The sequence below is a fragment of the Camellia sinensis genome, chromosome 1, assembly GCF_055761805.1.
Source record: "Camellia sinensis isolate YWXY chromosome 1, ASM5576180v1, whole genome shotgun sequence".
NCBI classification, from domain to species: Eukaryota; Viridiplantae; Streptophyta; class Magnoliopsida; order Ericales; family Theaceae; genus Camellia; species Camellia sinensis.
This window is the reverse complement of record NC_138961.1, coordinates 19512069-19535028: the sequence shown is the minus strand read 5'-3', so window position 1 is coordinate 19535028 and position 22960 is coordinate 19512069. Positions and strand designations below refer to the sequence as shown.

Here is a 22960-nt window from a genome sequence, read left to right as displayed (position 1 = left end):
TATTTTATTCAAGGGTTAAATGCATTATGTTCAGTGTCACTTTAATTTTTGTTATTTTAATTTTATCAATTTGATTTTTAAAATTTTGAATTTGTGTTTAAACGGTCCAATTGAGAGGCATTTTAGACATTTTCATAATTTCTTCTTCCTACCGTAGCTACCCCAGGTGATGCATTGAAGGGGTTTTTGACAAGGGTTAAGAGGGAGACTTCATAAGAAAATTTGTATTTGTTGTTAATTAATTATACATTACGTACAGGGAGCAAATATTTCGGCAAGCCCGTATTCCTTTCTTCTAAGCTCCTACTTGTCCTATCGATCTACGAGAACAACGGCAGTGAGCTACCCGACGGTGTGTGGTCGGAATACCCCTCCGACGATCAAGTTAGACACACACAGGGATAGAGAGAGAGAGAGAGAGAGAGAGAGAGAGAGAGAGGATTGAGTGTTTAGTGTAAATCTCACCAAATGTTCATCTGCCTCAGCGTAGGGGGGCGCAGACTCGCTTATATACCTTCTGCGTCCCAAATCTACTCCCATTAGTCTCTCGACACGTGATGCTGCTATTCCATTTGTCAGCACAAATCTAGCTGAACATCGCCTAACTGCCAGCCCACACCACTGGGAGCTCGGCAGCCGGGCTGTAGCATCTCGGCTGTCAACGGCCGTGTTGCGCAGCTAGCCAGAGCGCTCCGCTCGCCAAGCTCAATGACGACTGAGCTCGGTTGCATTCCAGCTTAGCCGAGCTTGGAATAAGTCATGCTAGTTAGCCGTCGGCCTTCCTGCCGAGCTAACGCATGAACCGCGGAACCCAGTGAGGCAGCGGACATCTCGGCCGAACCTCACTTGATCGCTAGTACGACATCAATTATGCAACTATGCCATTACCGAGCAACTATGCCATTACCGAGCGAAAATCCTTTTTGAATGGGCCCAGGCTGCCACGGCCCAAATGTGTTCGGCCCACAATTTGTCCAGCCCTTACCACGGCCCAATCCAAATCATAAATCTCCCTCTCAATTGCCCTTAATTCCATCCGCGCAAGCGTGACTGGGATTATCTGTTCTGTCCGGGATAACTCTTCCTCGGTTCACAGTCTGCTAGACGGTGACCGGGCTAGTTGACATACCTGTCTTCAAACTTGCTCGGTCGACGCCTCGACTTGCCATCTTGTCTTTTCAGTACTGACGCCACTGTCAATAGGGACACGTGTCGCTCGTTCATTGGCCTCGAGCAGCCAACCGTTCCTTCACATTCAAATTTTTGGCGGTCTTCCTCCCAAAGATACTCCATTTCCTCTTCATTTCATTCTTACTGTTCCTCCTTCATTCCAAGCGTTCCAGAGCTCCTGTGCCTCTTGCAAGCCTCGTTCCTGTCTTTCCTTGCATTTGTGTTCGAGGAGGAAGCTCTTGCCCTTAACTGGTAAGACCTTCGAGCCTCCTTTTTGCTATTTTCATTTGGTATTTCACATATTAGGGCAAAAAATCCGTAGGTTTTAGGACATAACCCTCCCAAAACCCACACTTGCCCCTGTTCTCTTCGTTGTTCTTCAATCCCAGCAATGAGCACATGAACACACGAAGAACTGGAGCGGACCGGGCTCCAGATCGCCTTTTGATCCAAAAAACAATTAGACCGAGCAATTTACAAGTTTGCCAAAACCTTAGTAGAAACCGAGGTAGTCAGAGGACTTGGCCGCTCGACCGGGCTAACAACTGGTCTGCTTGAGCGACCGAGCTCCTTGGTTTGCCTTCGCGACCGATGTGGTCTGGCACTCTTCATGACTGAGCCAAAGTCAAGCTCGTTTTGCTCGACCGCGCTTCCACTTACACTTGCCATCATTTTCCTACAGAGTCCAAGGGGACCACTGACCAATTACCGAGGCTCTCAAAGACCGAGCAGCCATTAAACACCAGTCTGTGCCGAACCACCTCAGCCGAGCTAAACTAGCCGGCTACACATGGGGCGCTTCCGCTTCCTTGTTGATACTCCGGCTGCCCTGGTTGCGTTCCGGGAAGAGTACAGTATCCCGGTTGACGTCCGCCTAGAGCTCGACGACATTGAGACAATCCCTTGGGGCAGATTAGACCAGTGCCCCTTCACCGTGCTATCTATCACTGAAGAAGGCCTTTGCTTCCCGGTCAACCCACTGATGATCGAATTCTTGCGCCGCACCGGGCTAGCACCCACTCAAGTCTCAACCAATACGTACCGAATAATCAACGGGGTCCACGAGTTGAACAACCGGCTAGGAACCAACTTAGGTTTAGCCGAGATACTCCGTCAATACACCCTTGGGCATACGGGTGACGGCCTCGCCTATTACTTAAAAATTCAACCGGGCAAAGAAAAAATAGTGACCGGCACCCCAGACAAGGACTTACACGACGACGACTTTTTCTGGGTGTCTAGCAACTATGAAACGGCCGACGTACTGGGCTGGTTTATTAGTAAGAACTTCGGCGAGACATGTAAGCCATGCTAACTGCTCGATCAATTTATCTTTCTTCACTATTCTGTACTTGACACTTTTCTTCTTTCCTTTGCAGCGATCCAAGCCTTGCAAGCCAACTACTACTACCCCAACGAAGCAGCCATCAAGACCGTGCTCCGTTACCTCAACCGGGATTGTAACGAGCTCCTTGGCTACACTCCAACATACCGGTATTCAGCGCCGCGCCGGAGTAAAGTCATTGACTTTCTCCGCGCTCCATCTCCGCTGCCAGATCCCACACTACTAGACGTCCCCTTTATTCGTTTAACCGAAGCAGAAGAAATGGCCAAGAGGAGTCGCATTAAGAACTTGATCACTGCCACCTCCTCCGAGATCCCGAGCATTCCAGCCTGCTCTCCGACTGTCGGTCAATCCAGTGGGACCGTGGTTGCGTTGGCTTCTCCCGCCGCCGGGCAAGCCAGCAGAGACTCTCGCTGGGCTGGCAAAAGGCCTCGTGCAAACCCTTCTGCCGAGCTAGTAACTGAGCTCAACACCGAGCAGCCTGCCGTCACCGTCGACCCAACACCGGTATGGAGGCCCCAGCTTAAACACCGGGGCAAGGAGATCCCGACAACAACTTCTGTTAAGGGCGACAAAGAGCATCTTCTCACCTTTGACCTCACCAAGGCCCTTCTCCTACCGAGCGACGTGGTCGGCAACGACCATGTTCCAGACACCCAGTTGGTGAAGTCGTCGGTCAAATCCATGACTAGGGTAAGAATCTCAAACTTGTGCTCAAAATTTCACCAAGCGTTTGTTTGGTTTTCTTTCTGATCAATCTCTTTTCTTGCAGGTCATCCAGAAGCAGCACTTGGTCATGGAGCGCATTCATTGGCTTCGGCAAAAGGCAACTGACTCTGCCAGCCAAGTTCAAAGCCTCCGAGCCGAGCTCGGGAGAGCCCAATCTTCATTGCAAATGGCGAACTCCGACAACTCTCAGTTGCTCGGCCAGCTTGGCTCTGCCGAGAAGGAGAGAGACGCGCTCCGGGCTGAGCTAGATGCACTGAAACAATCATGGGAAGAGGATCTGAAGGGTGCAAACAACACCGGTTTCCTTGAGGCCGAGGAGAGTCACACAAAGCAGGTCCGCGCCACCCAAGGCATTTTCTTCAAGGCTGGATGGAAGTCTGCTTGTGAACATCTCGGCCAGGGGCCGGGGACTGACGTGTTCGCCACTCCTCCAGCTGCCTCTCTACCGAGCTATCTCGTGCCCTAAGCCAACGATGTCTTTATAGCGTTGCAAGCTGAGGCTGAGGCCGAGGAAGAAGGCGACGAGGAAACCGAAGAAAATGCGGAGGGGGAAAATCACATAGTTCAGCCCCGCCAAACGGAGACCAGTGTCCAAGACCAAACACCAACGGTCAACCTGGAGGCAGCCGAGGACGAATTCATTGACCTTTCCCCCATAGCTTAATTTTCTTTGTCTTCTTTCTTCCTTTTTGGTTTACACATGTACGGGCTATCCGCCCTTCTTGTAATTACTTTTCACATCAATGAAAAAGCTCTGTTTTCTTCAAGTGTTTGCACGTTCTTCATGCTAGATAACGTCGGCTGTCAAAATACCTCGGCAAGACTAACCACTTTATCTAACTTATCTAACCGAAAAAGACATCACGGTTTCCAGCATAAAGTTGAGTAAATCATCAACCGTGTTAACCGGAGTAAAACATCTCGGTTAAAATCACATTTTTGAACAAATCATCAACGAAATTAACTGGAGTAAAACATCTTGGTTTTGAATCGCAAATTTGAGCGAAATATCAACTCATTCAACCAGAGTTAACATCTCGGTTGAGAGTCTCAGAGTTGAGCAAAATATCAACTTATTCAACTGGAGTTAATATCTCGGTTGAGAATCTCAGAGTTGAGCAAAATATCAACTCATTCAACTGGAGTTAACATCTCGGTTGAGAATCTAAAAGTTGAGCAAAACATCAACTCATTCAACCGGAGTAAGACATCACGGTTGAGAATCTAAAAGTTGAGCAAAATATCAACTCATTAAACCAGAGTAAGACATCACGGTTGAGAATCTCAGTTGATCAGATCATCAACTCAATGAACCAGAGTAAATCATCTCGGTTTTAATCTCAAAATCATCTGAAGTAAAACATCTCGGTTGTGACTCTCAAAATTGAAAAGCAATAATCAGAATGCTAAGGCAAAGATGAGACACTTCTATATATTGACAAAAAGAATATTACATTCTGAAGTGTAAGGCAAAAAATTCCTTTGCACAAAAAGAAAACAAAAGCTAAAAATAGTATAGTTTGAGGTTGGTCGCATTCCATGGCCGGGGTATTCCTCTGCCTTCTAGGTCCTCCAAGTGGTATGCCCCCTTGCCCGCCAGACCGATTATCTTGTAGGGTCCTTCCCAGTTTGCCTTCACCTGGCACCAGGGTATTGCCCATGACCTTCCTCAAGACCCAGTCACCTACTTTGAACGGTCTGGGGTGCACTGTTTTGTTGTATTTCCTTAAGAGTTCTTGTTGGTAGGCAGCCACATGGAAGAGAGCCTTTTCCCGGCGTTCTTCCACGAGGTCCAATTCTAGGGCAATGGCTTCGGCATTCAGCTCGGGCTCAAAACTTTCGCTTCTGAGGGTGGGCATTCCAACTTCCAAAGGAATGACCGCCTCCATGCCATATGCCAAAGCAAAAGGTGTTTCCCCGGTAGATCGTCGCGGGGTTGTTCGGTATGCCCAAAGGACGTTGGGGAGTTCCCCGGCCCATTTTCCCTTGGCTTTCTTAAGCCTCTTCTTCAACCTATCAAGGATGGTCTTGTTTGATGCTTCGGCTTGACCATTAGACTGTGGGTAAGCCGGGGTAGAGTTGTATAATTCAATCTTCAAGTCTTTACAAAATCTTCTGAATAGGCGACCGTCAAATTGGGTGTCGTTATCAGAGATCAAAATTTTTGGGACGCCAAACCGTGTTACCACATTCTGCCAGACAAACCGCTTGACGTCTTTCTCCTTGATTGTTGCCAAAGGCTCTGCTTCAACCCATTTGGTGAAGTAGTCTGTGGCCGCGATGAAGAACTTCCGGTTGCCTGGTGCAGTTGGGAGTGGCCCCACTATATCGAGCCCCCACATCGCAAAGGGCCAAGGGCTGGTGAGTGGAAAAAGTTCTCTGGCCGGTTGGTGAATTTGGTGGGCAAACTTCTGACACTTCTGACACTTGCGAACATACTTCTGCGAGCCGGCTTGTATGCATGGCCGCCAGTAGCCTTGCGAAATAGCTCGGTAGGCCAAAGATCTGCCCCCTATGTGACTGCCACAGATGCCTTCGTGAATTTCGTACAGGAAGGCGTCCACGCTGCTCGGGTGCACACACTTTAGATAAGGACCGGTAAAAGACTTCTTGTATAAAGCGCCTGACGGAGAGAACCAAAACCGCTCTGACTTCACCCGGACTTTATGTGCTTCATTCTTCTCGACTGGAAGGGTCCGCTTTCTAAGAAAGAGGATAATAGGGTCCATCCATGAAGGACCTAGCTCGGCGCAGAGTACTTCTGTCTGCTCGGTTTCCTCAATGCTGGGCCGCGGAAGGAATTCAATCAGGAGAGGGTTGGGAGATGTGCTATCGACCATGGAAGCAAGGCCGGCCAATTCATCTGCTCAGCCGTTTTCTTCTCGGCCAATCTGTTGGACCCTTATTGCCTGGAATCGCTTGATGTGGTCTCTGACCAGAACCTGGTACTTCATCATTTTGTTATCCTTTGCTTTGTAAACCCAAAAACTTGGTTAACCACAAGCTGGGAATCACTGTAAACCATTAGCTCGGATGCGTGCATCTGAAGTGCGCTCTTGAGCCCGGCCAAAAGAGCTTCGTGCTCAGCCTCGTTATTTGAGGCAGGGAATTCGATGGTGATAGAATGTTCGATAGTCAGCCCGTTTGGCGAAATCAAAACTATACCTAGCCCGGCACCATGACGGTTCGAGGCTCCATCAACAAAAAGTTTCCACATTTCGCCAATAAAGAGCTTCCAACAGTCTGAGGGGTCTTGAGAGGCTTGAAGGTTGATGGGATCACGGTTGTTCGGCTGTTCAGCTGTTCGGCGTCAAGTTCTGTGTTGAGCAGTTCCACTTCAGCCCCCCTCGGCGATTCGGCGCCGGACTCAGCAAGTTGATCCGTAATGCCTAAGTTCGTAGGCGAATCACCGGGTTACAGTATTATGCCGGCTGCAGGCTCTGTGCTGAACGGTTCCACTTCAGCCCCCCTCGGCGATTCGGCGCCGGACTCAGCAAGTTGATCCGTAATGCCTAAGTCCGTAGGCGAATTGTTGGGTTGCAGTATTATGCCGGCTGCAGGCTCTGTGCTGAGCGGTTCCACTTCTTTCCCCCTTGGTGATGCGGTATCGGACGGAGCAGGTTGGTCAGTGATACCCAACTCCGTCATCGCATCGCCGGGCTATGGTATTGTACTAACCGAAGGTTCTTCGGCGGGACGCGCAAGTTCCGTGTCGCCGTCATCGCCTAGCTGTGTTATTGCGGTCTGGCCTGCATTCAGCTCCTCATCTGCCGCGGCAATATCCACCGGGCATACCGGATGAGTTCCAGGTGAGAATTCAGCAACGAAGTCGGCCAATGTCTGAGCTTTTATGGCAGTTCGTGGCTGGAATTTGACGTTGAATTGTCCCAATTCAACTGCCCACTTGAGGATTCGACCGGAGAAGTCTGCCCGTTCGAACAAAGCTTTGAGGGGGATGTTGGTCAAAACAATGATGGTATGGGCATGGAAGTAGTGCGCCAATTTCCTGGAAGCCATCATTAATGCCAATGCAAGTTTTTCCAGCGGCAAGTATCTCGACTCTGCCGGTAGCAAGGTTTTTCTGACGTAGAAGATAGGGAGATGCTTGATTCCTTCCGACCGGACAAGCACCGCACTGACCGCATGCTGTGAAACGGCCAGATAAAGGTAGTGCTCTTCGCCGGGCTTCGGTGTTACCAACAGTGGCACTGAAGACAGATACTCCTTGGGCGCAACCAAAGCCCGGTCACACTTTTCATCCCAAGAGAACTTTGATTTCAAAGCTTGAAAGAAAGGGCGGCAGCGATCTGATGACCGACTTATGAATCGGTTAAGCGCGGCGGCCATGTCGGCCAGATGCTGCACGTCCTTAGCCGAGCTAGGCTGCTTTAACTCTTATACGGCTTGGATTTGTGCGGGGTCTGCCTCGATGCCTCGGTTTGTGACTAGGAAGCCCAATAATTTTTCAGATCCCACGCCAAAGGCACACTTAGACGCATTCAAGTGTAGCTTGTGTTGTTTGAGAATGGCGAACATCTCGGCCAAGTCGAACAAGTGGTCTGCTTGATGCCGGCTCTTAACCACCATATCATCAATATAAGCCTCCATTGTCCGACCTAGCAGAGGAGCGAACATCTTGGTCACCATCTTTTGGAAAGTTGCCCCGGCGTTCTTCAAACCAAAAGGCATGACTCGGTAGCAGAAGAGTTCCCTCGGTGTAGTGAAGGAGGTGATCTCGCGGTCAGGGCCATGCATGGCAATCTGATGATAACCGTGGTAGGCATCCAAGAAACTGAGCCTGTTATGTCCAGCCGTTAAGTCCACGAGCCGGTCTATTCTGGCAGTGGAAAGCTGTCTTTAGGGCAAGCTCGGTTGACGGCCTTATAGTTGACACAAACTCGCCACTTCCCATTCTTCTTTGGTACAACAATTGTGTTTGAAATCCACCGAGGGTAGTGCACTTCCTGAATAGCTCGTGCCTCAAGCAAGTTTTTCACTTCCTCTATAACAACCTCGGCGTGATGCAGCACCGATCTCCTTGTTCGCTGAATGACCGGCTTGGCTCCGGGAAAGACGTTTAGGTGATGGCAAATAAAACTCGGATCGAGGCCGGGCATGTCATAAGGCGACCATGCGAAAACTTCGATATTGGCCATCAAAAACTCAACCATCTCGGTCATTTCTTGTGCGGTAAGGCTTGAGCTGAGCAAGAAGAACTTGTCCGGACTCTTTGTATCAATTCGCACTTCGACTAATTCTTCTACGGCTTTGTCCTCGGCCCTAGTGCCCACATCGTCAAGGACTCCTCGGTCTTCCGGTCCCTTTATCATTTGGACGAAGCCTTTGGCAGCTCTGCTCCCGTTGACTGCCACGAAGCATTACTTCGAGATGACTTGATCGCCCCAAATCTCCTCAATTGCCCCCATAGCTGAGGGAAATCTCATCACCTAATAGAAAGTCGATGCTACGACTTGCATAACGTGAAGCCATCCCCTTCCAAGGATCATGTTATAAGTAGATGGCACCTGCAACACCCAGAACTCCACTTGCTTGACCGCGGATCCCGCTTTGACTGGTAGGATAATTTTTTCCAAAGGCCACTCTAGTTGCGAGTTGAAACCAACCAGCGGCGAACTTGACGGAGCTAAGTCTGTATTGCGGAGTTTGAGCTGCTTGAATGCGTCGTAATACATGATCTCGACCGAACTTCCTTGGTCGATCAAGATGTGCTTGACATCGAATTCCTTGACGTGGAGAGTGACCACCAAGGCATCATTGTGCGGTGTCTGAATGCGCTCTAAGTCCCTTGTAGAGAAACTGATCACGTCCTTCTCTTCGGTCTTCCCCCTCTTGATCGAGGGCTGGACCGACAAAACTTCCCTCATGTGTTCTGCCTTCTTGATCATACTGCGGAGCTCACATACACGCGCCGGCTCCACTATGCCGTGGATGACATTAATCACTCCTTGAGGGGGCGCCTCCAAGTCACCCGGTGCACGCGGATCAACCGGGACTTGATTTGCCTTCACGCCCCCGTCAATGTAAAGGTCCAGGTGTCCGGCTGCGACTAGCTCTTCCAAGTGTTGCCTCAAAGGCAAACAGTCCTTTATCCGGTGGCCGCGCTCCCGGTGAAATGTGCAACGGTACCGCGGATTGAAACCTTTCTGTCCGTCGCCCAACTTAGCAGGAAATCGAACATAATTCTCGTCACGGATTTCACTAAGTATGTGATAAATTGAAATCTTAAAAACCGTGGTAATACCTGTCCTGGCCCTCAACCTTCTATTTGCATCAGCGACGTCATCCTGGGGGTAGTCATCTCGGTCATTTCAACGACCCCTACCCCGGTTTTTACGATTTGAGACACGGTCTGATTCCTCTACGTGATCATTTGAACGGTTTGCCTCCTGTCCAACCGCATGTACCTTGCTAGCCGACCTCTTGTCTGTTGCTACCGGTGTTGCCTTCGCGGTAGATGGTGCTGCATCATCTTCTACTCGGATGTGCTCATTGATGCGCTGCATTAGCTGGCCCATAGATGTCGGCTGGTGCATCATAAGCGAGTCCCGCAGTCTATGTCCGACCGGGAGACCACGCTTGTACTGCGTGATTGCAAGGTTGACCGGGCAATCTAAGATCTCGTTGAAGGTTTCCTAGTATCTGGAGTTGTATGCCTTGAGCGTGTCACTCGGCTCCATCTTGACAATGAGAAGGTGGTTAACTTCCTTCGGCGTCTTAGTGTTGGTTTTGAAGCGCGTCACAAAGGCTTCTGCCAACTGATGCCACCTTTCTATGCTCCCCTCCGGCAGCCTCTCAAACCATTTCAAGCCCAGCTCGCCCAAACTTGACGGGAAGATAAGGCACATAAGGGCATCATTTCACCTATGTCCGGCCATGACCTGTTGAAAGTGGCTTACATGCATATAAGGATCCGTTTTCCGTCGTAGAGTGTGAACTTTGGCTGGTGGAACCCTGTCGGAAGCGGTGTTGTTTCTATCTCTAGGGAGAAAGGGGTGGCGCTTAACCTTGCCAAGTTTGTGTCTAGAAGGAGTGGCGCAGCTAGGCGGGGTGGAGGCATTCCGACCTCTTCACTGGCGTGAACCCCATAAGATAGCCGCTGGAACGCCGGCACCCTATGAGCCTCCTGCCTGCGAGCCCGTTCCTTCAAGACTACCCGTAAATCCTCTGAACAAGCGGAATAATAATACCTCGACGTCGTCGCCGGTTGTGAAGGTTGATAGGTGTTGTCTTGCGTGCTGGACCTTTGTACATGCGCATCAGAATCTCCAACCTTATAACTTCTGGTGATTGAGATGGACGGAGTATGCCGCTGGCTCTGACTGCATGAACGGCGGGGTTGGGTGCGCTCATTGTGGTCTCCCACTCCAGCTACACCCTTTCCTTTAACATGCCGCTTGAGATCCTTCATCTCTGCCGCCATTATTCGGATGACGGCGTCTTGGTCCCTTAGCGTGTGTTCCAGTCGTCTGGCGTGCGATTCTCTCTGCCGCCGGTGACCGTCTGGACTCCGAGAATAACCAAAGCTTCTTCTGCGCTTATCTCGCGCGTCTATTGAGTGTCCTCCTGGGGATGTCTCCAGGTCTGCCATTGGAGGAATGGCGGGATGTCCTTCTCTCCGTCTGCCTGACTCCGGGGTAACTCCGTCGATGGCAGACAACGGAATCTCGTCGTTGTTCGCCATGGACAGCGATCAGATGAGTCTGGAAGACAAGGTTTTGTTTGTCAAGGTTCCCACAGACGGCGCTAATTGTACGGGGAGAAAATATTCTGGCAAGCTCGTACTCCTTTCTTCCAAGCTCTTGCTTGTCTGATCGATCTGTGAGCACAACGGCGGTGAGCTACCCGGCGGTGTGTGGCCGGAATATCCCTCCGACGATCAAGTTAGACACACACAGGGATAGAGAGAGAGAGAGGATTGAGTGTTTAGTGTAAATCTCACCAAATGTTCATCTGCCTCTTCGTGGGGGGCACAGACTCGCTTATATACCTTTTGCGCCCCAAATCTACTCCCATTAGTCTCTCGACACGTGGTACTGCTATCCTATTTGTCAGCACAAATCTAGCTGAACATCACCTAACTGCCAGTCCACACTACTGGGAGCTCGGCAGCCGGGCTGTAGCATCTTGGCTGTCAACAGCCGTGTTGCGCAGCTAGCCAGAGCGCTCCGCTCGCCAAGCTCAATGACGACCGAGCTCGGTTGTATTCTAGCTTAGCCGAGCTCGGGATAAGTCATGTTGGTTAGCCATTGGCCTTCATGCCGAGCTAACGCATGAACCGTGGAACCCAGTGAAGCAGCGGACATCTCGGCCGAACCTCACTTGACCGCTAGTACGACATCAATTATGCAACTATGCCATTACCGAGTAAGTAGCTCGGTTTCACAACAACTGTGCCATTACCGAGCGAAAATCCTTTCTGGATGGGCCCAGGCTACCACGGCCCAAATATGTTCGGCCTACAATTTGTTGTTAATTAATTCTACATTACATACTGTCATTAAGTATGGTTTTGTTCATGTTCACTTAATCTAGGAAAAAATAAGAATACAAAATAGTTTCAATTTTCTTAAATGTAAGTCCTTACTTGTTTGTCAAATAAAAAGTGACTAAACAGGCTTGATATGTGACATGAAGAATGCAAAAAAATTATTATCGTTTTTTCTGGATGAGTTTGAATCATAACATAATCTTAATTCTATCAATAGTGAGCGACTACATACCTATATCCATACTCATACCCAAAAAAAAAAAATTCAAAAAATTATTTAAATTTAACATATAGAAATTAGATTTGTTAAAAGTGAGATTCACAATAGATTAATTTTACATCTAAACTATTCACACACTTTTCGAACAACTTTCATAATAAAAATTTTGAATTCCTAATCTCTTTTTCCCTTCTACCAAATGCATAGTTGCAAGCCTGTGGCCTAAATTTTATTGTTATTATTATTATAAAATTTTAGAGAGGTGGTAGGATTTTTCTTTTTTTTTTGGGGGGGGACCTACGTGGGGATCCTCAAAAGCATGGGGAGTGCAAGGTTGATGGCTGGTGGGGTTTGTGTTGCTGTCCCTTAAATTATTGGGTAAATTATAAACACTCCGCTCAAGGTTTGGTAAAAATATAGATTTCCTCTTGAAGTTTAAAAAATTACAAATTATTTCTTGAGGGTTAAATTTTCATAACAAATTAGGAAAAATTAAAGGAGAATCTGTATGAAAATAAAAATCTCAGGGGGCAATTTGTTATGAAAATATAAACCTCAGGGGGCGGGATGTAATTTCTCAAACCTCATGAGAGAATCTGTATTTTCACCAAATCTCGAGGGGGATTTTTGTAATTTGCCCTAAATTATTTGGTCTTGTTTAGCAAGTAAAAATTTTAATAAAAAATATTAGAAAAAAAAATTTATAAATTTACATATATATTTATTTTTAATGATTTTTTTATAAAAATTAAGAAATTATTAAAATAACTAATTTTCAAACGAGATTAAGAATTGTTTTTGAAAGATAATAAACATGTAAAAAATATAATAAATGATTTAATTAAATATAAATTAAAAGTTAAAAAGTGATTTTGACCGACTTTCATAAATAAACTTAAATGCTTCATTGTCTGAGGGTGTTAGTAACGGTTAAACAAGGATATGCTTGACCTTATTGTTAGATTGAATTCGATGGTTGATGATGATAGATTGGATATCCATACTCCGGATAGGATAAGCTTCTCGCTCTCATTCTTGTTGTTGGGATGTGGGCTAGTAGGACATCTCATCAACCCATTGCACTCCACACAATTATTTATTGATTAACTGGATTTTTTAAAATAAAATTTGGGAGAGCAGGTGTGTTTGAGAGACGAAAATGTTAGATTGGAATAGAAAATTAGTATTACAATAATATTATTGATAAATCACTGTAGGAGATGGTGAATTTTACTGTTGAAATATAAATTATTAAATTTAACACAATTAAATAACTATTCCGTTTGTATATTGAGATTTTACTATTCACAATGAAATAAGAAATAAAAAATAAAATTATATGTCTATGCTATGTCTTTTTTAGAAATAATAATAATAAAAATGAAATTCGTTGATTATAAAAGCAAATTGAACTAGATAGAAATTTAATGGACCCAAATACGTCCGGTCGCCTAGAAGAGTGTCAATTAATTGACTGACAATTTGCACAAACTCAAATTTGCCCATGCAATAACTTTGAAAAGGTGGGCAAACATGGAAATAAAAATTGACGGATCAATTGGCTTATGGGGTTAAAAATTTGAGTGCTGTTATTAACGGAGAAGGGGGTGTTGCTGTGCCTTATCCGCAGCAGTTACTATTATCTTCTTTTGGGAGATCTTTTTGAATATGTTTTGATAAATATCTAATCAATTTGATTTTTTGTATGGATGATCTACTTGACGAACCCTACAATATGAACAGTTCAGATCATCGAAAAATACTCGGAAAAACCCCCCCAAGGGGCACAACTGTAAGCACTCCATCAATTATTATGGATTTTTTATTTTTTTAGACTCTCACTTATAAATTGTAAAATTTTTAAAATTTCTTTTCTCCCAAATAATACCAAAATTATCCTTGTAAAAATATTTCACCCATTCAAATGCACAATCTCTCACCCCAAACCCTAACAAAACTAACGATGGTGGAACCTTCCAAAATTAGTTGAAAAAAAATTGTGGTGATTAAGAAGGTTTTTTTTTTTTTTTTTTCTATTTCATTATAAGGTTTGTCAATCTATTTGATTTTTTTTTTCCCTTCCTATTATCTCTTTTCACACACACAACGCAATTCACTTTCATGCTTTTCTGGTAGATTTTCTGTCATTCATTCATGGCATCACTGTATTTGTATGATCTCTATGGGAGCAAAATTGGACAAGATTTCACCACTCAGTTGACTAGCCGGTCGACCATCCAAGGGTGGTCCGACCTCCTTTGTTTGCCTACTTTTGCTGCTACTTCGGTTATTTGTTCCCAAACAAATAAAAAATGTTCGATTACTCGTTCTTGAACAAATAAACAATGGTCGGGCATGTATTTCCGAATTTCGGTCATATGTTCGGAAGTTCAATCCCGAAAAAATGACAAATAATTTTTATTATTTTTTTCAAGAAATTAATCCTTATAAGGTCAATCTATATTGCATTAAGAACACCATCAAAACTTTGTCTAAGCTTTTATTATTGTACTGTAGACCGCCCCCGAGAAGTCCCCCTCTCCGCGCCACGAGGGCGCGAATTCATTTTGTTCTAAGCTACAATAGTTCGGACTCAATATCACGGTTCTGAATCTAATCTCACAAAGTACAATGTTAAACTGATAAATCACCACAGAGTCCAAAATCCGGCAAATCGTTTTAGAAAACTGATTTTATAAAGAAGTGCCAAGCATGGACTGCTTTGCCAGATACAGAGTCGCCACCTAAATATTTTATTTTGGGGGAAATTTAGGAAACCCTGACTCGTACCTAAGGCCACGTGTCCGTCATCACAAAAGTTGTCACAGCTCGGAAACTTGGGTACGAGAGGGGAATGACATGCAATGAGCACCCCGCTTGCCCGATCAAAGATCGGCCTATACTAAGCATGATATTTTATTTTTGAAAACACATGTGTTCTTATTCCAGTTATTAACCTAGAATTATTATGTGATGTGCACAGCATACAAGTATAGACTAGATCGCTTAAGTTGGAACAAAACATTGCATGTTCGTTTTGAGAAAATGATTTGAAGTTTGCTACTCGCAAGTAGGCTAAGTCGCGGATTTCAGTGAATTGTTCCAATTCAAGCAATCCAACCTTCACCAACAGGCATTCAGGCAGTTATATCAAATAAGCAGTTAGCCTTATGGTAAACATGCTAAACATGGCAATCACTTACACACATGCAAGGATGCTAAAGCGTAAACACTCACACTGTACTCCAAGCCAAAACAGAGAACTAGTTAGAAATCATGCATGATCCTAGTTCATGTTAAGATGGCTAATGCAACACATGCAAAAATGCAACTAAGATATGCTCGGCTATTCTAAGATGTCATGTGAATGCGACAATTCGATACATGTATTCAAATTGGAATTGAAATACAATGCAATTTGTATGATGCGCCAAGCCCGGTGCATGCAAAACAGATGAATGATGCACGCATGCAAGCATAAGATATGCTAATCAAAATATGTCCTAAAATTAACCATCGTAAGCGGTTAAGTAAAAGGGAGAAAAAAATGGGGGTTGGAAGACATGCACCACACACACGCACGCTTATTACAACAGTTGGCCCTCTCGACGGAGGGTTCGAATAAGAAGCTAACTAGCTAATCTAAGCTAATTAAACTAATTATTACATCACAAAACTAATTAACTAACAAGTTAATTAATTAAGCTATTACAACACAAATTGAATAGCTAAACGCATTAACTAATTAAGTACAAACCAAAGCATAAGCTAGCTAAGGAAAGTAGTAAAATAAGAGCCTCGAGGCGGGAAGTATATGCATGCTCGGTCGCTTCGTTTGGAAATCTGCCGCGATGCCCCAACTTGCCTCTGTTTGCAACTGTTCTCAGAATTTTGCACCAAGCTCTAGAAAGCTTCCAACTCACCTTGGAGACCTGTGGGAGGGCTGCTGACCACCTAGGGATGTTTCCAGCCGTTGGCTGACCACTTTCCATTGCTGTAGACCAGAAAAAGTGGTCGGCTAGCTAGTTTTTCTGGTTGGCCGACCAATTTTTGCCGCACTTTTTCAGTTTGCTGCAACAAAGAGCAAGAAAGGACATGACAATGTATTTGCAAGATATGTGTGCACAACCACCGTCCCTATCATTTCATAAGCTCAAGAGAGTGTGGTTCTCAATCCTCAGGCCACCAATCATGCATCTCGATGCATGATGGCCGAGAAGCCAAATTGCACAATTCAATATAAAATGAATGCACACATAAACACATAAAGCCTAGAACTCTATCATGTGTGATCAAAAGCATCGGCGACCGAGAATTGAGGCACGTTTCATCACTTCAAGTATGAAACGTGCCTCGTTTCTCGTGTTTGGACTAGCACCTAATCCAAACACGTGCAACAACAACATGCAATGCAACTAAGATATGCAAACATGCAATGCAACTTAAGCATGCAAACATCTAGTGCAAATAGCATGCTGTCACGACCCAAACCCGGCCCTATGGGTTTAGCACCGTAACCGGCCAATAATCCGAGATTACCGAAGGCCTGCTGAACAGTAATACAGTAAAACAGAGTACAGGGCCTGGCGGAAGCCAATACAGTAATTAAACAATGTCCAATGAGCTGTGACACCCTGTATGCCAAAAAGATTTTTCACACATTTATACATAAACAGTACAGAACAGTATACACAATATTTACAATCATTCAGACTAGGGACTCAACCCTATGTAACAGTACAGTAACACTCGGTCTATACAGAACAGTAAAACAGTACAGAAGGGGGAAAAACAAACAAAACACCCCCAAGCCATAGCATGGCAACTCGGAACCTCGCAGTGAGGCACAAAGGCTGGCTTGACAAAACTGGAGTAACCCTGACGCCTCTAGCTGCGGTCTGGTGCCTGTACACCTACATATATATATGAGCACTGAGCTAAAGCCCAGTGAATAACATAAAGCGTAAAGAGGTTTAGAATGAATGTCCTTACAGTAATGAAAACAGTTCAATTCAATCAGTATTTCAGTCGTTCAGTACAGTAAACAGTCATATGTGGTACATCCATTAGCATAACAGTAACAGTAGGTCTTGAAAGACTGAACAGTAATGATGGCCATCAGTCAGTAAACAATAGTGGTTCCACGAGGGAACCGACAGAGATCTCTGTAACAGTAACAGTGACAGTAAACAGTAGTGCTAAGGATGCCACAGTACAGTTCAGAAATAAAGGACATACATTCATTCAGTAATACCAGTTCAGTAAACAGTTCAGTTCAATATTCAAAAGATATCAGTTGAACATATCTTTACACAATTGTTACTCACAGAGTTCTGGGCTACAGTATGCTAGAGCGTGTCTCCCCAGTCGCCAACCCTACACAGTTCACAGGTTGAACACACACTAAGCTACACAGTTGGGAAATATCATAACTTAATCCCTAATTTGCCTTGGTGCCTTGGTGTGTTCTACAACGATATCCTCATCTAAATGTCTTAAACTAGGCCTAAGAATGCCTAGGATGGGATGAGGATGCAAAAATACACTTAGAAAACATTTTGCAAAGTTTGCTGAAAATAGGAGCTTCGCTCGAGCGAGACTTTCTCCGCTCGAGCGTAAGTCCAAAATCAAAGGCTTCGCTCGAGCGAGGAATCCTTCGCTCGAGCGGTCTGCAAAACAGTAAAAATACTGGATGCTGAGATTTTACGCGCGATGGTCGCTCGATGGCCGCTCGAGCGGAGCCCTGGACAAAGGTGCTCGCTCGAGCGGGGAACCCTTCGCTCGAGCGAGGAAGCCAAATCTGGAATTTCCAGATTTGCCTCCCAAGCTCAAACCAAGCATTCTACTACTCCAAACTCGACCTCTTGGGCCCAAATTCTGGAAAACATAACTAAATTCAATGTATAACAAGTTTCAAAGCTCAATTTATGAATTCAAGCCCCAAAGGTGAGTCAATTAAAACCACATTCAAACCCATTTTCAAGAACAACATTCAAACATGCATGAATGAGTTTTAAACCAAATTAAAGCTCCAAAGCTTGCTCAAATGAGCTCATTTCTTTCCAAAACCAGATGAAAACATGGTCTATAACAACAATATGAGCATGCATGTACTAATGTCCATGTAATCAACCTCAAAATGTAACAATACTAACATGCATGCAAGAAATGAGCTTCAATCCACCATTAATGAACCAAATCATGACTTAGCTCTACAAATGAGGCATGAATCATGCAAGAACTAGCTCAAACACATCAATAAAGGTTGAGTTCTCTTACCTAGAGCCTCAATTACAAGTGTAGGACCACAAAGCAACAATCAACCTTCAATTCTCTAAGTTGTTTAAGCCAAATCTCAAGAACCACACAAACTCTCACTCTCTCTTCCTCAAGGTCGGCTAGAACAAGAGATATGGCTGTTGGGAATGTTCTTCAAGTGTGTACATACAAGGCTCAAGTATGTGTATTGAGTGGGCCACTCATGTGGCAAAATGGTAAATATGGCAAACTCTTTAATTAGCTTAATTTAATCTAATTTAATCATACCTAATCAATTTTCAGATAATTATACCATAAAATCACATTAAATATGAGGGTCACGGAACATCAATCGGTTTCTAATTCGGCCGCCGATAAGGCCTTCAATTAGCAGTTTAAACATATAAACATGAACAGATAATCAGACAATCAAACAGATAGAATGCAATTAACTAACATATACTCAATCAATTCAGTTTCCAATTTCAGTCAGTCAGTCCAGTACTTTTAATCAGTTCAATTATCAGTCAGTTATCAGTCATTATCAGTTTCGTTTAACAGTAATCGGTGATTATCGGTAATCAATCGGTCATTAATCAGTAAACAGTATGGGGGTTGTTACAGTCTCCCCTCCTTATAAAGAGTTTAGTCCTCTAAACTCGAGTTACCTTCATTCTGGAAGAAAACAGGATTCAGTGGAAACAGTTCAGGATATCGTTTGGCCATGTCATCTTCCCTTTCCCAAGTGGCATACACGCCACCGTGGTTTTGCCAGTCAACTTTCACCAGCGGAATCTCTTTGTTCCTCAGTTTCTTGATCCGTCGGTTTACAATCTGTATAGGCCGTTCCTCGTAAGTGTAGTCATCACTCAACACTACGTGGGTAGGCTCTATTACATGGAACGGATCCCGGAGATAATCTCTTAACATAGAAATGTGGAAGACGTTATGCATATGCTCCATTTCAGGAGGAAGCGCAACTTGATACGCCACCGGATTGATTTTCTCAATGATCTCATATGGTTCAACGTATCTCGGTGCTAACTTGCCTTTGACTCCAAAACGAGTCTGGCCTTTCATTGGTGTCACTTTCACAAAAACGTGATCACCCACTTCATACTCTCTGTCCCGTTTTCTGACATCTGCATAACTTTTCTGTCTACTCTGTGCAGTTTTCAGTCTTTGCTGTATCAGTTTCACTTTCTCAGTTGTTTCATACACAATCTCGGGCCCAAGCAAAGGCCCATCTCCAACTTCTGCCCAGCAAATTGGAGACCTACATTTCCTGCCATACAATGCCTCGAAAGGCGCCATACCTATACTCGAATGGTAACTGTTGTTGTAGGCGAATTCAGCTAATGGCAGATGACTTTCCCAGTCTCCCTGAAAATCAAGGACACACATTCTCAGTAAATCCTCCAGAGTTTGGATGGTCCTTTCTGATTGGCCATCTGTCTGAGGATGATAGGCACTACTCAGTCTCAGTTCAGTACCCAATGCAGTCTGTAGACTTTGCCAAAACCTCGATGTAAACTTCGAATCCCTGTCAGAAACAATAGACACAGGCACTCCATGCAGTCTTACAATTTCATCAATATAAATCACGGCCAATTTATCCTCATTATAGATTGTCTTGACAGGTAAGAAGTGAGCAGATTTGGTTAGTCTATCAACAATAACCCAAATTGAATCCATACCTTTTCTGGAGCGAGGTAATCCCACAATAAAATCCATGGTGATATGCTCCCATTTCCACTCTGGTATGGGTAGGGGTTGCAATAGTCCGGCAGGTCGTTGATGTTCAGCTTTGACCTGTTGGCAATGAAGACATTTGGATACAAAATCAGCAATTTCTTTCTTCATTCCCGGCCACCAGAAATTCTGTTTCAGATCTTGGTACATTTTCGTATTCCCCGGATGGATAGACAATTTCGAATTGTGGCCTTCTTGCAGAACTCTTCTTTTCAGTTCAGTATCATTTGGTACACACAGTCTTTCTTGAAATTTCAGTACATTATTCTCAAATTTGAATCCCGGTCTCTGTTTGGATTCTCTTTCCTCGATGATCTTCTTCAAGAAATCATCCAGTTGCTGTTTTTCTTTAACCTCTTCAATCAGTGCCGGTTGAGCAGAAATAGCAACTAAGATTCCACCTTGTTCCCGTAAAACAATTTCAATTTCAGATTTTTCAAGGTCACAAAGCAACTCTTTCTGTCCTGTAAGCAAACAGGCTAAGTTTCCAATCGATTTCCGGCTCAATGCATCGGCAACGGTATTGGCTTTTCCCGGATGGTACAATATCTGTAGGTCATAGTCTTTAATCAGTTCCAGCCATCTCCGCTGTCTCATATTCAGTTCTTTCTGTGTGAAGAAATACTTTAAGCTCTTGTGGTCGGTGTATACTTCACATGTCACCCCGTACAGATAGTGACGCCAGATTTTCAGTGCAATTACTACTGCAGCAAGTTCCAGATCATGGGTCGGGTAGTTCTTTTCATGTGGTCTCAGTTGTCGGGAAGCATAAGCAATAACTCTCACATTCTGCATTAAAACACACCCCAGACCCTTATGAGAAGCATCACTAAATACAGTATAACCATCCGTACCTGTAGTAGGTAAGGTCAAAACTGGTGCAGTCACAAGTCGAGTTTTCAACTCCTGGAACGCAGATTCTCTTTGGTCAGTCCAGTCAAATGATGTCCCCTTCTGAGTTAACTGAGTCAATGGTAGGGCAATTTTGGAGAAATCTTTGACAAATCTTCTGTAATATCCAGCCAATCCCAAAAAGCTTCGGACTTCAGTCACATTGGTCGGTCTAGGCCAGTTCACTACAGCTTCAATTTTCTGCGGATCAACAGAAATTCCATTTTTGCTAACAACATGCCCCAGAAACATAACATGGTCAAGCCAGAATTCACATTTAGACAGTTTAGCATACAGTTTCTGTTCTCTTAAGGTTTGCAGGGCAAGTCTCAGATGATGTTCGTGTTCTTCTATACCCTTGGAGTAAATCAATATGTCATCAATAAATACAACAATAAAGTCATCAAGGTATGGTTTAAAAATTCTGTTCATAAGGTCCATAAAGGCAGCAGGGGCATTCGTGACTCCAAAAGGCATAACCAAAAATTCATAGTGTCCATACCTTGTTCTAAAAGCAGTTTTATCAATGTCTTCCGGTTTAACCTTCAGTTGATGGTATCCTGATCTGAGATCAATCTTGGAAAACACTTGTGCACCCTGTAACTGATCAATAAGTCATCAATACGTGGCAAAGGGTATTTATTTTTCACAGTTACCTTGTTCAGTTCACGGTAGTCTATACACAACCTCAACGAGCCATCTTTCTTCTTTACAAACAAAACTGGTGCACCCCATGGTGAGGTACTGGGTCTGATGAACTTTTTGTCTAACAATTCTTGCAGTTGCACTTTCAGTTCTTTCAGTTCAGTTGGAGCCATTCGGTAAGGAGCTTTAGAAACTGGTTGTGTTCCGGGAATCACATCAACGGTAAATTCAATCTCCCTGTCAGTCAAATCTCCTGGAAGATTATCTGGAAAAACATCTGGAAATTCTCTGACTATAGGAATACAATTCACATCAGTTTTAATACTATCATCAGTCGACACAGTCAGTACAGAACACAGATATCCTTTACACCCCTTTCTAATTAATTTAACAGCTTTCACTGACGAAATCAAATACGGAGGAGGTACTACTCCACTCCCATTAAACACAAATTCCGGCAGACCAGGTGGACGAAAAACAACTTGCTTGGTCACACAGTCAATAGTGGCATGATATTTTTGTAACCAATCCATCCCCAATATTACGTCAAAATGATCAATGTTCAATGGCAGTAAATCAATAAACAGATGCATATCCCCAACAATGATTTCACATGCGGGGTACATATAAGCACATGTCATGGATCCCCCTACGGGTGATGATACGGCTAGCAGATAGTTCATAGGTTCTAAGGGTCTATTCAATTTCCGTGAGAAAGCATGCGATACATAAGAATGTGTAGACCCCGAATCGATCAATACATATGCATTTTGCGTACAGATAGAGAGGATACCTGACACAACGGTCTCAGTATTTTGCACGTCTCCCGGTACTAGGGCGAACACTCGGCCCTGCCTCATGGGCTCTTTCCCGGTAGCTCTGGGGTTAGGCTTTGGTGCTACAGTTGATGCTGCTGCGCTTGGTGCAGCTTTACTACTAGCTTGTGGAGTAGAGGGGCAGTCTTTAACCATGTGGCCCACCTTGCCACACCTGTAACAGGCTCCAGATAATTTATAGCAGACCCCCTTGTGCTTCTTGCCACACTCAGGACAGGGTGGTATGAACCCACTCCCTTGGCTGGGGCTAGTTGTCGACCCCGTATTCTGTTTCTTATTGGCTGGGTTGTGCTTGCCTTTCTTGAATTTGAAACCCTGCCTTTTACCATGCCATTCGGTTGTTGGTGTTTCAGATTGCTTCACTGCTGCAATGTTCGACTCGGCCATCAATGCCCGGTCGAGAACACCCACAAAAGTCGGTAATTTCAAAACATTTATCCGGTCAAGTATTGCCACATTAAGGCCACCTTCAAATTTTCTGGCCTTCTTATATTCAGTATCCACCATGTGCGGTGCATAACGGGCAAGTTCAGTAAATTTGGTTTCATACTCTGCAACGGATATTGTGCCCTGCTTCAGCTGTTCAAATTCAGTCACTTTTCTAT

The 22960-nt window shown here is 44.6% G+C and overlaps 1 protein-coding gene across 1 annotated transcript; it reads left to right on the top strand.

The window, feature by feature from the left end:
• The first annotated feature begins 2492 nt into the window (after positions 1 to 2492).
• On the top strand, positions 2493 to 4012 carry LOC114321144 (uncharacterized). The gene is made up of 2 exons (XM_028268291.2): positions 2493 to 3208; positions 3288 to 4012. The coding sequence occupies exons 1-2, from the start codon at positions 2777 to 2779 to the stop codon at positions 3708 to 3710; spliced, it is 855 nt and encodes a 284-aa protein (XP_028124092.2). The 5' UTR covers positions 2493 to 2776; the 3' UTR covers positions 3711 to 4012.
• Positions 4013 to 22960: the final 18948 nt, after the last annotated feature.